Source organism: Sceloporus undulatus, chromosome 3, assembly GCF_019175285.1.
Source record: "Sceloporus undulatus isolate JIND9_A2432 ecotype Alabama chromosome 3, SceUnd_v1.1, whole genome shotgun sequence".
In the NCBI taxonomy this organism is placed as follows: Eukaryota; Metazoa; Chordata; class Lepidosauria; order Squamata; family Phrynosomatidae; genus Sceloporus; species Sceloporus undulatus.
Genome location: NC_056524.1, coordinates 85,416,437 through 85,433,292, shown reverse-complemented (window position 1 = coordinate 85,433,292; position 16,856 = coordinate 85,416,437). Strand labels below are relative to the sequence as shown.

At 39.3% G+C, this 16,856-nt stretch overlaps 1 protein-coding gene across 1 annotated transcript in view; it reads left to right on the top strand.

The window, feature by feature from the left end:
* CNKSR2 (connector enhancer of kinase suppressor of Ras 2) overlaps positions 1 to 16,856 on the top strand; it is a 196,879-nt gene that overhangs the window by 22,747 nt on the left and 157,276 nt on the right. Inside the window, 3 exon segments of the mRNA XM_042457023.1 lie at positions 4,645 to 4,808; positions 9,984 to 10,186; positions 16,659 to 16,746. Coding sequence (XP_042312957.1) covers positions 4,645 to 4,808; positions 9,984 to 10,186; positions 16,659 to 16,746 — 455 coding nt within the window.

Below are 16,856 nucleotides of genomic sequence, written 5' to 3'. Positions count from 1 at the left end.
ATCAAAGGTATGCAGTCTAGGCACATTGCGCTAATGGTATAACATTTTCCTATGGAGTGCTTTTGTACCCCTGCAGTATGCTGGAGAAGAATTCTTTGTGCTGATATGTAGAAAAAGCCTTAAATAGAATAGCCTGCTGTTTGAGATAATTGAGGATCCTTATGTTACTTGGTATTTCTATGCAAATTAAAATGCAGTACTGTTCACAATCATGAATATCTGGCAAGCAACCTGAAATGTTTCACTTCATTTTTAGTCAGTCTTGGTAAATAAAAATGTTTTGAAAGATGATCCATGTACATGTAGGATTCCTAGTGTCAGAGTCTGACCTGTCTTGTTGCTCTTAATGTCTGTCTTCCTCATCTCTGCTCTGCCACTTGATTCCTTTCTCTTTTAATTATTGGTTTCACTTTTCCCCCCTTTCTCCTTCTCTGCCTCTGTTTTTAAACAGAGACTGGATGACCATCTGTCAGGGAGTTTTGATTTTGTATTCCTAAATGGCAGGGGGTTGGACTGGATGGCCCTTGAGGTATCTTCCATCTCTATGAGTCGGTGATTCTATGAACTTTATCAGACCAGGAAAAAAGATGGGAGCATAGCGATATGCTTCCGTCAATATCGTCCAATACCATGAAGATGATCATAGGACTCATATGATGTCGCAATTATCGTGTGAATAAAGCACCGCTTTTTATTCATGGGAAAATTTATGGGACAATCGGGTGATTATTTATGGGATAATCGCATGATAATCGCAATATTTCACAATGTGATGATCTTCACGTTATTGTGCAATATTGACAGGAGCATACCACTATGCTCCCATATTTTTTGCTGGATTGATAAAGTCCTATGATTCTTTCTCTCTTTCTCATCATTTTTCTCCTTTTACACCCACTTCCTTGTCTCTACTTCTGCTTTGTTCCCAATCCAAATAAATTCTTGAAACCATGACTGAGACATGTTTGATGTCAGAGGTTTTGAGTTGCAAATTCCATGAAACCCAGTAGAGCTTCCTGCTGAATAGACAAGCATAGATAAATTGACCTGTTGCTCTGCTACCTTCTTCATCATTATCACCACCATCACAACACTATCATAGCTGTAATCATCATTTTCCCCTCCTCCAAATACTTGGTGATTATTGGTAGCGTTATAATTCTGACTATTATTTTGGGAATGAGGGTGTATTCAACAATTTGTATCATAGAGTCACAGAATCATAGAATTATAGAGTTGGAAGAGACCACAAGGGCCCTCTAGTCCAACCCCTTGCCATGCAGGAATTCTCAGATGGCCATCCAGCATCTGTTTAAAGACTTCCAAGGAAAGAGACTCCACCACACTCCGAGGGAGTGTGTTCCACTGTTGAACAGCCCTTACTATCAGGAAGTCCTCCTAATGTTGAGGTGGAATCTCTTTCCTGTAACTTGTATCCATTGTTCCAGGTCCTGTTCTCTGGAGCAGTAGAAAACAAACTTGTTCCCTCCACAATATGACATCCCTTCAAATATTTAAACAAGGCTTCTCTTCTCAAGGCTAAACATCCCCAGCTCCCTAAGTCGTTCCTCATAGGGCATGGTTTCCAGGCTCTTCACCATCTTAGACACCCTCCTTTGGACACGCTCCAGTTTCTCAATGTCCTTTTTGAATTGTGGTGCCCAGAACTGGACACAGTATTCCAGGTGGGGCCTGACCAAAGCAGAATAGAATGGCACTATTACTTCCCTTGATCTAGACACTATACTTTTATTGATGCAACCTGAAATTGCATTGGCCTTTTTAGCTGCTGCATCGCACTGTTGACTCATGTTCAACTTGTGGTCTACTTGGATTCCAAGATCCCTTTCACACATAATTTCATTCAGCCAGGTGTCCCCCATCCTATATCTGTGCATTTCATTTTTCCACCCTAAATGCAGTACCTTACATTTCTCTGTGTTGAAATTCATTTTGTTAGCTTTGGCCCAGCTTTCTAGTCTATTCAGGTCATTTTGAATTTTGAACCTGTCCTCTGGGGTATTTCCTACTCTTCCTAATTTGGTGTCATCTGCAAATTTGATAAGTATGCCCCCAATTCTGTCATCCAAGTCATTGATTAAGATGCTGAATAGCACTGGGCCCAGGACAGAACCCTGTGGGACCCCACTGGTCACTTCTCTCCGGGATGAAAAGGAGCCATTGTTCAGCACCCTTTTGGTTAGACCGGTCAACCAATTACAAATGCATTTAACAGTTGCCTTGTCTAGCCTACATTTTACAAGCTTGTTTGCAAGAATGTCATGGGGAACCTTGTCAAAGGCCTTACTGAAATCAAGATATAATATATCCACAGCATTCCCTTCATCTACCAAGCTGGTAATTTTGTCAAAAAAGAGATCAGGTTTGTCTGGCATGACTTCTTTCTCTGAAACCCGTGTTGACTTTTTGTGATTATGGCATTGCTTTCTAGATGTTCCCAGACTCTCTTTTTAATGATCTGCTCTAGAATCTTTCCTGGTATAGATGTCAGACTAACTGGACGATAATTGTTGGGATACTCCTTTTTTCCCTTTTTGAAGATAGGGACAATGTTTTCCCTCCTCCAGTCTGCTGGGACTTCTCATGTTCTCTAGGAATTCTCAAAGATTATTGCCAATGGTTCCGATATTACATTTGCCAGTTCCTTTAATACTCTTGGATGTAGTTTATATTCCTGGAGATTTATATTCATTTAGATTAACCAAATATTCCTGTACTATCTCTTTACTTATTCTGTGCTGAAATTCCCCTATTCTGTCTTCTGTTCCATTATCCTCAGGTTGAGCACACTTTTCCTTTTTTGAGAAGACTGAGGCAAAGAACGTGTTGAGTAATTCTGCCCTTTCTCTGTCTCCTGTTAGCATTTTGCCATGTTCTCTACACAGTGGCCCTGCCATCTCATTCTTTCTTTTGCTGTGGACATATTCAACAAAGCCCTTTTTGTTGTTCTTAACCTCTCTAGCAAGCCTGAGTTCATTATGTGCTTTAGCTTTTCTGACTTTATCTCTATACATGCTAGCTATTTGTTTGAATTCCTCTTTGGTGATTTCCCCATTTCTCCATTTCTTATACATGTTCTGTTTAAAACTTAGCTCAATTGAAAGTTCCTTAGTCATCCATCCTGGTTTCTTGAGACACCTCCCATTTTTCTTCCTCCCTGGAACTGTTTTAAATTGTAAAAGATACCTCACAACCCCCCGTTCCCCCCCCCCCCACATATGGACAGTAAGAGGCTGTGCTTACTGGGTGCAGTGTATTATAAATACAGTGTGGAAAAGTTTCTTTGTTTGGACTATAGTTCCCATTTAGTCTTAAAAGCAATTCTTAGAATGGTGTTTACAATATAACTTGGAAAAGTACATGGTTGTTGTTCTTTTCCTTTTGAAAACAGAGATTTAGAAACATTTTTGCTTTTGCTTTTGCATTCAGTATCTTTGGTGTTTTGTTTTGTTTTTTTTTTTAGAGGAGGTTTGGGGGGGGGGGGGGGACGTTTTTTAAAAATCACCGAAAATTTGTGATGGTTTTTTTAGAACCATACATTCATAGAGTTGGAAGAGGTGTCAAGAGGTGATATGATAGCCCTGTTTAAGTATGCAGGAATTCACAATCAAAGCAGTCCCAACAGGTGGCCATCCAGCCTCTGTTTAAAAACCTCCAAAGAAGACTCCACCACACTCTGAGGGAGTGTGTTTCACTGTTGAACAGTTCTTCCTGTCAGGAAGTTCCTCCTAATGTTGAGGTCGAATCTCTTTTCCTGTAGCTTCCATCCATTTTCTGGGTCCTGTTCTCTGGAGCAGCAGAAAACAAGCTTGCTCCATTCCTCAGTATGACACCCCTTCGAATACTTAAACAGGGCTATCATATCACCTCTTAACACCTCTTCTCCAGGCTAAACAAACCCATCTCCCTAACTCTTTCCTCGTAAGGCATGATTTCCAGACGCTTCACTATTTTGGTCATCCTCCAATTTGTCACTATCCTTTTTGAATTGTGCCCAGAACTGGACAGGTGAGGCCTGACCAAAGCAGAATAGAGCAGCACTTACTACTTCCTTTGATCTAGACACTGTACTTCTGTTGATGCAGCCTAGAATGTTTAAACCTTTTTTTTATATACATTAATGTGTAGGATTACACCAATATAGGACTAAATCAAAAAATTGAGTAACAAAATTCAGTTCAGATGTCAATGGCCACTAGCTTAAATAATAATTGTTCATTAAAAAAGTTTTTAAAGCTTGCTATTTTGGTTGTACTTAGGTTAATTAAAGGATTTGTTTCTAAACAACACTTCTTGCACTATAAAATAAAGTGATTAAAAAGAACAACTGGCACTGGATACTAGTCTAACAATGACCAACTGCCAATAAACTTTTAAATTTAAAAATGGTTAGATTCAAACAGTCATTTTTGTTCCAATAAGTGGGTTGGAAAATAGTAATAATAGGAGACTTTTTAATACACACACTAATTGTGTTGTTTTTGTTTAAAAAGTTGTTAAGTTTAAACCAAGGTTTAAAGTTATCATGCAGTATACTATTGGTAACTTATTCAAGTTTCAAATATTTCATTTTGTGCATATAAAATAACATTGTATTCACCCTCAACATTTTCCCCCTTTTAGGTCTCGATGACTGCCTGCAGCAGTATATCAAGAATTTTGAAAGAGAAAAGATTGGTGGGGACCAGCTATTACGTATCACTCATCAAGAACTGGAAGATCTGGGGGTTACTCGAATTGGTCATCAAGAACTTATCTTGGAAGCAGTTGACTTACTTTGTGCATTGGTAAACTTTTGTGGGTTAAATGGGAGGAATTAGGAATGTTTCTGACATAAAATACAGGAATTGTATAAACACATCAAATTTCACAATACAAAAGATGGGAGGACAAATTGGAATGCAAATAGAAGTTAGAAACATTTTATGCATGTCAACATACAATTGAATATTGCCTCATTGCATCAAAAATAGTGTTCATCAGTCTGGAAATTACTGCTTTCTTCTGAGAAATGGTTTTGTTCAAAGCTGGGAATGTCAAGTGGTTTTATAAATCTTATGTTGCCCCTTTGCTGCTGTAAGCAAGCAGCTTTTTCTCAGATAATACAGAAAGGCACACTGAATTAATTTGTTGGGGTCCACATGTTGGTTGTATCCAGGACCAAAACTGGCAGTGGTTCAGACCAGAAGAACCTGCACTGTATTGCTTCCTTTTTCTCTGAGAATCCAGTAGATAATGGTGACTGAAAGTTGCCTCCCAGCAACCTGAAAAAGTTCCCCAGGTATACATTTGCTATATATTTCTCAGTAGCATAAGTCCTGCCCATAAAAATAATAAATATAACAGTAATTATTTTGAAAAATCAATTGGACATGATTACCATTAATTGAAAGAGCCAAGCCAGTGTTCTCTTTATAATTACTATTCGTGTCCTTCTCACTTGACATGCAACCTGCCTTTTCTGAAGTTTGGTTTTTTTATTGGCATTTTTTTCGTCCGTGGTGGTTGTTTGATCATTGCAAAACATCATCTGAATGTATGTGGTAACATATGTTAAGGAGAGTTACAAATGTGCCCTGACTCCTTTTACTATATCCTAGGTTAGATTATTTCTGCAGTGTATTTTGGACCATGGTGATTCTAAGAGGAATCTATCACAGAGTTTTCTTGGCAAGTTTTGTTCAGAGTAGGTTTGCCTTTGCCTTGCTCTGAGACTGAGAGAGTGTGATTTAACCAAGGTCATCCAGTGGGTTTCCATGGCCAAGTGGGGATTTAAACGCTGGTCTCCCATCACTCAAACCACAAGCTCACGCTGGCTGAAAATAATTTAGATTAATTCTTCATTAACTGAGAGGCCACCAATAGCCCTATCACACTAATGAACAGATGTGCAGTAGGATGTGATCCCAAATCAGTATGTATGCACTTTCCTTCATTAATGCTATCATTGCAAGAATGGAGGTAGTGTGATGAACTTGTAAGTTCAGAATACAATGTAAGTTATTTTGGGGTGAAGCAGATATCCATGAAGGAGTGGCCTCCAATCACAGTCGGGCCAGAACCATGGTGACCACACAGTCCAGTCCCAAAGTAGTCAGCCTCCGCAGGTCCCAAGCCATGCTGGTCAGGAGTTGATTCAGATCGACTCTTTTAAAATCTGGTCCAAAGAACTGAAGCGCAGCCTTGTTTCAGCTTCCGGCTGCTTTGGGTGCATCTAAATACTATGCCCACAAAGCAGCTGGAAACCACTTTTTGTCCCATGCATTTCAGGCCCACATTTTCTATAACATTAGTGGCTTTATATGATTTCAGCTTTAGCTTGTTGCTTCTTTCTCATGAATTAAGTGATATGTGATTTCTGAAAGTTCAGTAGTTGCAGCTAAATTTCTAACAAAAAATATGAAAATATTTATAAGTGAATTAAATTAGTAGATTTCCAATTATTGTCTGGATAACTACACCTTTATATTAATGTGCCCAAATGTGATCATTTGATGAACAAGTCTTGTAATACATTTGTTGTTGTTGTTAACTGCCTTCATATCGATCTCAACCCATGGGTACCCTATGGATGAGACATCTCTAGGCCCCCCTATCTTCTACTGCTCTGCCCAGTTCCTGCAACCTCATATTTGTGATCTCTTTAATTAAATCCATCCATGTAGCAAGTGGCCTTCCTCTCTTTCTACTTTACTCCACATTTCCTAACATTATTGTCTTTTCCAATGATTAATTGCTTCTCATGATGTGTCTAAAGTATGATAGTCTAAGGGCTCATTCCCACTTACGCTTTAAACCATTTTCCGATTCGCCTTCCCTTTGTGTTGGTAATCGATTCCAAAAGATCCATCGTTCCCACTATGAAAGTGAATCTTTTCATTATCTCCTTGCAATCGCTTCTTTTTTTTTTGCACAATTGCCATCCATGCTGCTTCAAAATGCATGCCAATCACCTGTGTGTCACCAGTGAGGTAAGCGGCAACCCAGGCAGCCTGGCTTGGGAAGTTATATTTTAAATAAATTGATAGAAGATGTGATTCAGTGGTTTTACAACTACTTGTAATCAGTGAGGCAAGTAGTTGCAAAACCAATGAATCACATCTTCTATCAATTTGCTTCACTGGATAGTTATAAAATCAATTAATCAAATCTTCTATCAATTTTATTTTTTTTTAAAAAGAAATCATGCACCCATAAGTCACACCACAAGCACAAAGGCAAGTCAGGGTGAGGCAGGGGGGATAATGGCTCTACCAAAACCTGAGGAGGGATGGTAAATACCCCTCTACCATTAGTCCCTCCCCTCCAGAATGACACTGTTCAGATCTCCTGTTCCCACTTGTAGAGCACACTTTGGAATTGATTCTTTTGAAAAGAATCACTAGGAAACTAGTTTCTGTAAAAACTGAAGGGTTTGTGTTTGCCTCTCTTTATCATGACAGAAATTGATCAAAGTAGGATTGGAATCAGTTTGAAATGGGGATGACTTTCATATAAACTGATAGGTTATTCACTTTAAATCATAGTGGGAACATGCCCTAAGTCTTGTCATCTTGGCTTCTAGGGATATTTCTGGCTTGATCTGCTCTAGGACCCATTTGTTTGTCATTTTGGCTGTCCATAGACTTTTCAGCATTCTTCTCCAGCACCACATCTCAAATGAGTTGATTTTCCTTCTATCTTCTTTCTTGACTGTCCAGCTCTCACATCCATACATGCTAATAGGGAATTCAATGGTCTGTGTGATTCTGACTTTTGTGCTGAGTTGTATGTCTTTGCATTTTAGGATCTTTTCCAGTTCTTTCATAGCTGTACTCCCCATTCTTAATCTTCTGATTTCTTGGCTGCAGACCCCATTCTGATCAATGTTTGATCCCAGATATGAGAACTCTTTTTCTAGTACTATTTCCTCATTGTCTAGTTTGAATGTGTGTAAGTTCTCTGTGGTCATTATTTTTGTTTTCTTTATGTTCAACAATAAACCTGCCTTGTACTTTCTACTTTGAAAGTAGTTCTTCCAGGTCTGTGAGGTTCTCTGCTAGTATTATGGTGTTGTCATCATATCTCAGATTGTCGGTTTGAAGGGAAGTCATATTGAGGAGGGAGCAAGCTTGTTTTCTGCTGCTCCAGAGACTAGAACCTGGAACAATGGATGCAAGCTACAGCAAAAGAGATTCCACCTCAACATTAGGAAGAACTTCCTGACAGTAAGGGCTGTCCGACAGTGGAACACACTCCCTCGAAGTGTAGTGGAGTCTCCCTCCTTGGAGGTCTTTAAACAGAGGCTGGATGGCCATCTGTTGGGGATGCTTTTATTTGGATTTCCTGCATGGCAGGGGGTTGGACTGGATGGCCCTTGTGGTCTCTTCCAACTCTATGATTCTATGATATTATTCCTCTTATTTTCACTCATCCCTTCATATCCAAGCCTGCTTTCTTTACAATATATTTTGAATATAGGTAGGATGATAGGATGCAGCCTTTTGCCAATTGGGAACCATTCTGTTTCTCCTTGTTCTGTCCTGACAGTAGCCTCTTGACCTGAGTACAGATTCCTTATTAGGACTATCAGATGTGTTGGCACTCCCATGTCTTTAAGGGTGTTCCATAGCCTTTTATGATCTATTCAGTCAAAAGCTTTGCACATGCTGATTTTCTTTTGGAACTCCCTGCTATGCTCCATTAGCCATTGTATATTTGCAGTGTGGTTCCCTGGTACTTCTTCCTGTCCTGAACCCTGCTTGGACTTCTGGGATTTCTCTCTCCATGTATGGTTGGAGCCTATGTTGTAGAATTTCGAGCGTGATTTTGCTCTCATGGGAGATTAGTGCTATGGTTCTATAGTTGCTTCGGTCTCTTTTGTTTCCTTTTTTGTGGATGGGGATATATATTGATCACTTCTAATCTGTTGGCCATCGTTTTGTTTTCCATATCTGTATGTTGGTTAGCACTAGCGTTGACTCTGTCAATGTAGATTGCAACAGTTCTATTGGAATATCATCTGTTCCTGGAGTATTGTTTTTTTGCCATTTCCTTTATTGCAGCTTCCACCTCAGTTTTTAGAATTTGGGGTTCATCTTCATATGCCTCTTCGTTCCATGTGTCTTTCATGTTGTCATCTCTTTTATATAACTCTTCTGTGTATTGCATCCATCATCTTTTTATTCCTTCCTGGTCTTGAATTATGTTAGTTTTATTATCGTAGAGCATCCCAGTCCTTGGTTTGAACTTATCCCTGATTTTGCGAATCTTGTGGAATAGGTCTTTCCTTCTTCCTTTTTTGTTGGTTTTAATACATAATGGATTTTAATGATCCTAAAAGTGTGTGTGTTGGGGAAAACCCAAGTACTGCATATTTTTTCCACATATCCCTCCCTCTAATTCCCTGTGGCCTCCAAATCTCTGGAAAGCTAACATCTTCTCATCATTTATGATCATTTTCATGTACAGTCAGCCCTCCATATTCACCATCTCTTGTATTTAAACTTTTCAAATCAATTAGAAATTCCAAAAAGAAAGCCTTGATTTTATAAAAGGTACAGCATTTTATTATGCCATTGTATTTCATGGGATATGAACATCCACAGATTTTGGTATCCACAAGGGAACCAAACCCCAGCAGATCCAAGGGCCCGCTGTATTAACTGGATCCTCAGTTGTTAAATCACGCTTATGTAATGAAAGAGGTTCTGTACAGAGTTCATGTCTATTAAATAATAGCACAACACTACTGTACTTCACATTAGAGAAATTCATTTTCACATTCCTGCTTTTTGTTTTGCGCTCAGTTGAGTGCTTATCCAGTTTTAAATGTATGGAGTAAACTGTGCTTTTATTTAGTCTGCATATTTTACTTTCTGCAAAATAAGGACATTTGGTTGGACTTTAAAGCATCATTGTTCTTTCAGTGCTTTCTGTAGAGATGAAGAGCTAACTTTACATATGTTTTCTTTTAAATGCAGAATTACGGATTGGAAACGGAAAACCTAAAAACCCTTTCTCACAAGTTAAATGCATCTGCCAAAAACCTTCAGAATTTTATCGCAGGGAGGAGGCGAAGTGGCCACTATGATGGCAGGACAAGCAGAAAATTACCAAATGATTTCCTTACCTCAGTGGTGGATCTGATTGGAGCAGCAAAAAGTCTCTTGGCTTGGCTGGACAGGTAAACTATTTTAGAAATTTCTTCGATTTTGAGTTATGATAGATACTTTCGTACATACATAGATGCAGTTTGTTAAAACTTTTCAAAATTTTAGCTGGAAGTCAAGTTAATCAGCTTTAAAGCAATTAGTTATAATATTTGTTGAGGTCATGGATAGGTGGACAAAGTTCAGCTTTCTAGGTGTTGCTGCAGTTCCAGTAGCCCTGGCTAGCATAGCCAATGATGAGTAATGCTGTGCATTGTGGTCCAACAATATCTGGCCAGCCATGCTTAGATCTGAGATCTAAACCAGATAGATCATATTATAGGTATAGTGGATTTTTGAAAAGAGTTCTCTGCCCCAAGAAGTTTTCTCTGCAGACAAGATGTGTTTGAACAGCTTCCACTATACTTGGGAACAACATTTCCTAGCCTTGGCAAATTCTTGGATTACAGCTACAACTTCTGTCACCCTCAGATATGGTAGTCAATGGTCTTATGATGAGAGCTGTAATACAATGATCTTTGAATACAAAAGCCTAAAAGAGGCTGCTTCGGAGTATATGGCTCTACCTATTGTGGTGGGCAAAATAGTGAATGTGATTGCTGTTGTGTCTGGCATCTTTGCTGGGAGCCTTGTTGCATGTTTCACCAATTTGAAACTAAGTTCATGAGTACAGGACATAAGGCCTTCTCTGTAGTGACAGTCTTATTCCCACTATGGTTTAAACCAGATTGTGATTTGGTACGATCCAGTTTAAATGAGCATGGTTCCCACTTAATCCGAATCACTGAAGCAATTTGAAAAGGGGAGCCATGCTCCAGACCCATTTAAGCCACGTCAAAAAGACATTGTTTTTTTTTCTGAGTCTTTTGGGCTAAATCAATTTCTTTTGAAGTAAGTAGATTCAGCCCATGTGGGAACCATGCGAAATCAAATCTGCCCGGGCCTCCTCCGCCCATGGCTTCCTCGTCCCTAACCTCCTCATCCTGACCTTCTCACCTCTCCACGGCCTTCTCCGCCCCCGGTTTCCTCATCCCCAGCCTCCTCGCTTCTCCTTGGCTCCTCTGTGGCCTTCTCTGTCCGGCCTCCTTCATCCTGGCCTTCTCTGACCCGGTTCAGATAGGTGCAAATGCAGTGGGAACCATGATTCAATTTCAAATTGATTTGTTGATTTGAATCGGAAATCAATTCAAGGGTAAGTGGGAATGACATTACTCTTCATTTTTAATCCTGTGAACCCAATCTAAAAGTATAGTTTAGAAGCTAACTTCCTAGCAACTTGGGTTTTTTAAGGTTCAATTCCTTCCTCATGTCAAATGATATTACTTTATTTTTTCTCATTGATTAATGTATGCTCAAAAACACACAGCAGAAATAATCCAGTTTGAGACTGCTTTAACTGCCCTGCCTCAGTGCTAGGGAATTCTGGGAACTGTAGGTTTGTGAGACATTTAGCCTTCTGTGTCAAAGAGCTCTGGGGTCAGAATAAATTACAATTCCCAGGATTCCCTAGCACTGAACCAGGTGGGTTAAAGTGGTCTCAAACTGGATTCTTTCTGCAGTGTGTTTTGGACCTATGTTATGTATGGGAAGAACACTTAGAATGGAGAATTTTAACTGCCTGCTCTTGTTATTTCATTCTTCCATCATATATGTGTAGGTGTGGTGATTTCATTGCAGTAACTGGGTCTGCTCTGTTTAACAGCATCACAACTTCCTTACCTTTTCTTCCAGACTCTGGTTTACTCTTTCTGTTAGTTTTTTCAGCTTGCAGAATTTTAATGTTGAATGCAGCAGTGACAGGAGAATATTTTGTTAGCAATACTTCACATTTCCCTCTGAAGGGATTTTACAGCCTTGTAAGCTAAAGATTTCCCTTCTTGAATTTGAGTTCTGCTATGAACAGAAAAAGATTGGGAACTTCCTAAGAAATACTGAAAAAACACTCATAACCCTTCAGGTGGAAAGCTTTGAGCAAGCTAAATATAGGCCTCTTTATTAGTGTAGAAAAGTGCATTAGTGTATAAAAGAACTTAAAATAGTCTGGTTCAGAATTTCACTCCACATGATCTCTTTTGTGACTGTCTTCTGCAGTACCATTTTGTACTTATAGAAATGCAAAGAACCAAAAAATAAAAGTGCCTCAAGTTCTGTGAAAGACATCTTTCTCCTGGCTTTATACCAATTCATGGTAAAAAGCTCAAAGGGCAAACAACAAAAGCATTTTGAAATATAGGCCACTATAGAGATTTAAAGTGTTTAGCAATGATTTGAATGGTAGTGGCAAGCCTGAATGGAGCAGAATTGTCATTAGTGGGGGGCATAGGAAAATGCAGGAACAATGTTTGAATGAGAAACAAACATAACTGGTGATGGTTTGAAAATGTATTTTAGCTGTTAGCAGGGTTAATGTACTTTATCATGAGAAGACATGATTCGCTGGAAAAGACAATGATGCATGGCCAGGTAAAAAGCAGTAAGAAAAATAGGAAGACCACATTGCAGGTGGATAGATTCAATCAAGGAAGGCTTAGCCCTGTGTTTGTAAGACCTGATCAGGGTTGTTGATAACAGTGTGACTTGAAAGTCTTATATTCACCATAAGCCAAGTCAGCTTGACAGGTTTCTTGCATAAGAAAATGTTTCTGAAGAAGATAAACTGTTGTATCCATGGAGGGTCTCCACATGAGTTAGAGCACAAGAATAAATGGGGTTCTAGCTTACACAAACAGCTTCCACAGATATAGCAGGCTGTCTTCTTCAGTCATTTACATAATGGGTCATTCGAATCTGCTTGCTTTGTTTTTGGACTATATATTTACAGAATACCTGAATGGACCTATATATTCACTCATGCATGTTATAATGTGTCTACATGGGGCAAATGGAACACATCTGGGATCATAGAATCGCACACTCATAGAGTTGAACGAGAGCACAAGGGCCATCCAGTCCAACCCCCTGACATTCAGGAATACACAACCAAAGCACTTACAACAAGTGACCATAAAAACCTCCAAAGATGACTCCTCCACCACACTCCGAGGCAGCATATTCTCCTGTCAAACAGCTGTACCATGAAGAAGTTCTTCCTAATGTTTAGGAAGACTCTCCTTTCCTGTAATTTGAATCCATTGTTCTATGTCTTGGGCTCTGGAGCAGCAGAAAACAAGCTTGCTCCATCACCAGTATGCCATCACTTCAAATATTTGTGCTTATCATATCACCTCTTAACCTTCTCTTAATCTGACTTGACTTAAGTTATGCCTAACCTAAGTTATGTTCTAAATATGACAAGATCATATTAGAATTTCAGTTTCAAAATGTTTAGCATATAGCTAATGTGAAAGAGGCCTCCATGTTGGTCATAAATGCTTGATATCCTGACAAAAGTAAACCTATTCTTAAAGGTACCATTACATTCTCCATCTGTTACAGCTCTCTCTTGCATCCAGTGCTTGAAAATTTTACTGTCATTCATAATTTCAAAAACAGCTCTTTATTGCTATTTATAATAATTTTTAAAAAGTATCTTACATTGCATTTATTTTGTTGATTTTTGTGAAAAGTTCAACATAAAAATTGGGACAAAACCTTTTTTTTTAAAAAAAAAACCAATTAAAATGCCCCACATAAGCATTCTGCCCTCAGAAAAAGTGTGGGTTTCTTTTCTTTTCTTTTTTTACTTACTGGGAGCACCACTTCGCAGACTCTAGTTATGAGCAAACTGACAATGGACACCATGGCGCTTTACAGACTGCCCAAAAGGGCAGTCTGCCGGCGCCGGTGTTTGCTGTGCGAAGGAGCCTCAGCGGACAAACCGTGCGGCTCTTCCATGCAGCAAAAAGAAGCTGCAAAAAGTGGGTTCTTTTTGCGGCGCCATTATGACGCACTTGTGCCGTCATAATGGCGCCGAGACTTGTGGACGCTAAGCGTCTGCTACATCAAAATGGCGGCGTCCATATAGAATGGGCACTGCCATTTTGTACATGCACGGCACGTACTAGGGTTAGGGGCGTCCGGAAAGGACACCCCTTCCTAACCCTAGTACATGCCGAGCACTTACTTTTTGGCAGTGTGGAACCCGCCCATGTTTCAAATAATGGGAGTTTTGTCTTTGTTTGAAGCCCACACTCTTCTCTTAGGCTGTGGTATGTACTGGGAGGTCTAGTCAATCAGAAGTGGCCTTGTTGACTGACAAAGCGATGGGCTCAGAACAAGGGGTGAGCAAGACATTCACTCAGGTCCACTCCTGGCCCATGTAAGCCACTTCTCCAACCACACCAACAGTTAATTGGCTTCAGTTGTCATTTGTCCTTTTAAAAAAAAGAAAAAAGAGTAATAATAATAATAATAATAATAATAATAAATATTATATCCTGCCTCTTCCGTTTTGAGGATCGAGGCGGGTAACAGCAAAATTTATATAATATACAACAATAAAAACAACAAGCCCCACAAGATCCCGGCCCAACCCTCCCTCCCAAGTATAAAATTAAACAATAAAACATGGTTAAAATACATAACAATATGACAAAATTAATAAACAAACTACAAATAAGAAAAATAATAAAAGGAGGGGGATTCAGTTGGTTCTGGACATTATCAATTGGGGAAGGCCTGCCGGAAAAGAAAGGTTTTTGTCACCTTTTTGAAAGCCTCGAGCAAGGATAATTGGCTAATCTCTTCTGGCAGATCATTCCAAGTTTTTGAAGTGGTGACAGAGAAGGACTTCCAGGAGGTCACCGCCAGTCTGGTCTTTCTAGATTGTAAAAGGTTTTTCCCGGAGGAAAAGGGAAGGATTGTAAGGGAGGAGGTGTTCCTTCAAGTATACTGGACCCAGGCCATGTAGGGCTTTATAGGTAATAACCAACACCTTGTACTGTGCCCCAAAGCTAATAGTAACGACATACCCTTTAAAAAAACACAGAAACAACATTACTGGTTGCTTCATTCTTGTCGGAAGGAATATCTTTACCAGCTTACCCTCAAAGTAACATGTCACGTGTAAAGTTGTTACTTGTATTGCATTACTTTTGGCGTTTGCTTGCATCTATATTAATGAAATATTTGCGTACAATTTCAATGCCTTCCACATTTTCTTGAAATGCAGTTTCTGCAATCTTAAACCAACCATGTATTTCTTATGGAAGGTTGCAGTCTGAAATTGTATATAAACCTGTTGTTGAGAATAGTTTCCAAAATAATCCACTGTGATTGACTGTGTTTAATGTCATATATTTCAGTAAATTGTCTACAAAAATAAAGCACTGCAAATGTAGCTGGTATCCCTAATCATCCTAGAATATCCTTATTGAATATAAATGTGTCACCAGAATATAGTATTTAAAAGGACTGCTTAGGCACCCTCTATGAACAGTGTTGGTCTTTGCAGAACCAATCCAAAGCCTCTACTGCTAATGAAGGCCTTCTGCTTCAAAACTGCAACAGTCTTTCTGTTTATATAGCAAAGGTGATACTGCCCAGACCCAAAAAGCAGTGACAAAAAGACTTGCATATCACTGTCTGATATGCAGAAGGACACACAATCTCAAGGAATTTTTGAAAAACGGGGGGGGGGGGGGGTCTATAAAATGTTTCCAATAGCAACATGTGCATTTGTGTGTTGGAGAGATATGGGGAACAAACAATATCTACGGTCCAGGATGGCTGCTTGCAGAGCACAGGTAAAATTATCAGTTGGGCTGCTGATAGATGACATGACTGCCATCTAAGTGTGCAAATTGCTGAATTAGGTAGCCTTCCAACTGTGGAGGTTTTGAAGGTATAATAGTCAATGCATTTGCTGTTCTGCTTTTAAATGGAAAAAGTTTGATTCATCCCTTTCCATGCTACAGTGAATCTCACTAGTTTGTCATGAAATCACTATATCTAAACTTAATGTCAATGGGTGTCTCTAAACTTAATATCAGTGGATGTCGCTAATCTTAGGGGTTCAGAACACTGCTGCTAAAAGGTGGCGCTGCACTGCCCTGAAAGCCCTGGGTTGGGGACGCAGCAACCGCACACCATGTCCCCAACCTGGCAGCTCCGCGGCTTCTTTTTGCATCACAAACAGCTCACTAGCCACCGCTGCGGCTTTTCCGTGGCTCTTTGGCTCAGCGTGTCTCTTAGCGTGTCCCCTAAGTTTAGTCAACCCATGATTTTGGAGTCCATTCTGGGGCATATATTTCTCAACTTATAGTTGAGAATATATACGGTAGTGTTTTCCAAATTATACTAAAAATATAGATAGCTTTGTTGTTCTGTTTGGAAACCTAAAAACAACAGTGTGTAATACCTTTATCACGAGCAACCAAAGGGTTACTAGGACCTATGAAGGACAAAGTCTCTATTGTCATTATTTGCAGTTGAACCTCTCTGTAGCATATTGGTTTATATAACAGACTATTACTAAAGTAGCTTGTGTTTAAAGACTGCAGTAAAGTAACTATTTTTAAATTACATTTTATTATTTTCTTTTTTCAGATCACCTTTTGCTGCTGTGACAGATTATTCTGTAACAAGAAATAATGTCATACAGCTCTGTCTTGAATTAACAACGATTGTACAGCAGGTACGAGACCATACTCATGTCCTTTTGCACTTAATTTTTGAAAAAATATACGCTGTGTAAAGATTTCAAAGACAGGTATCCTTTATAGTTGAAACATTTCTGTTTATGTA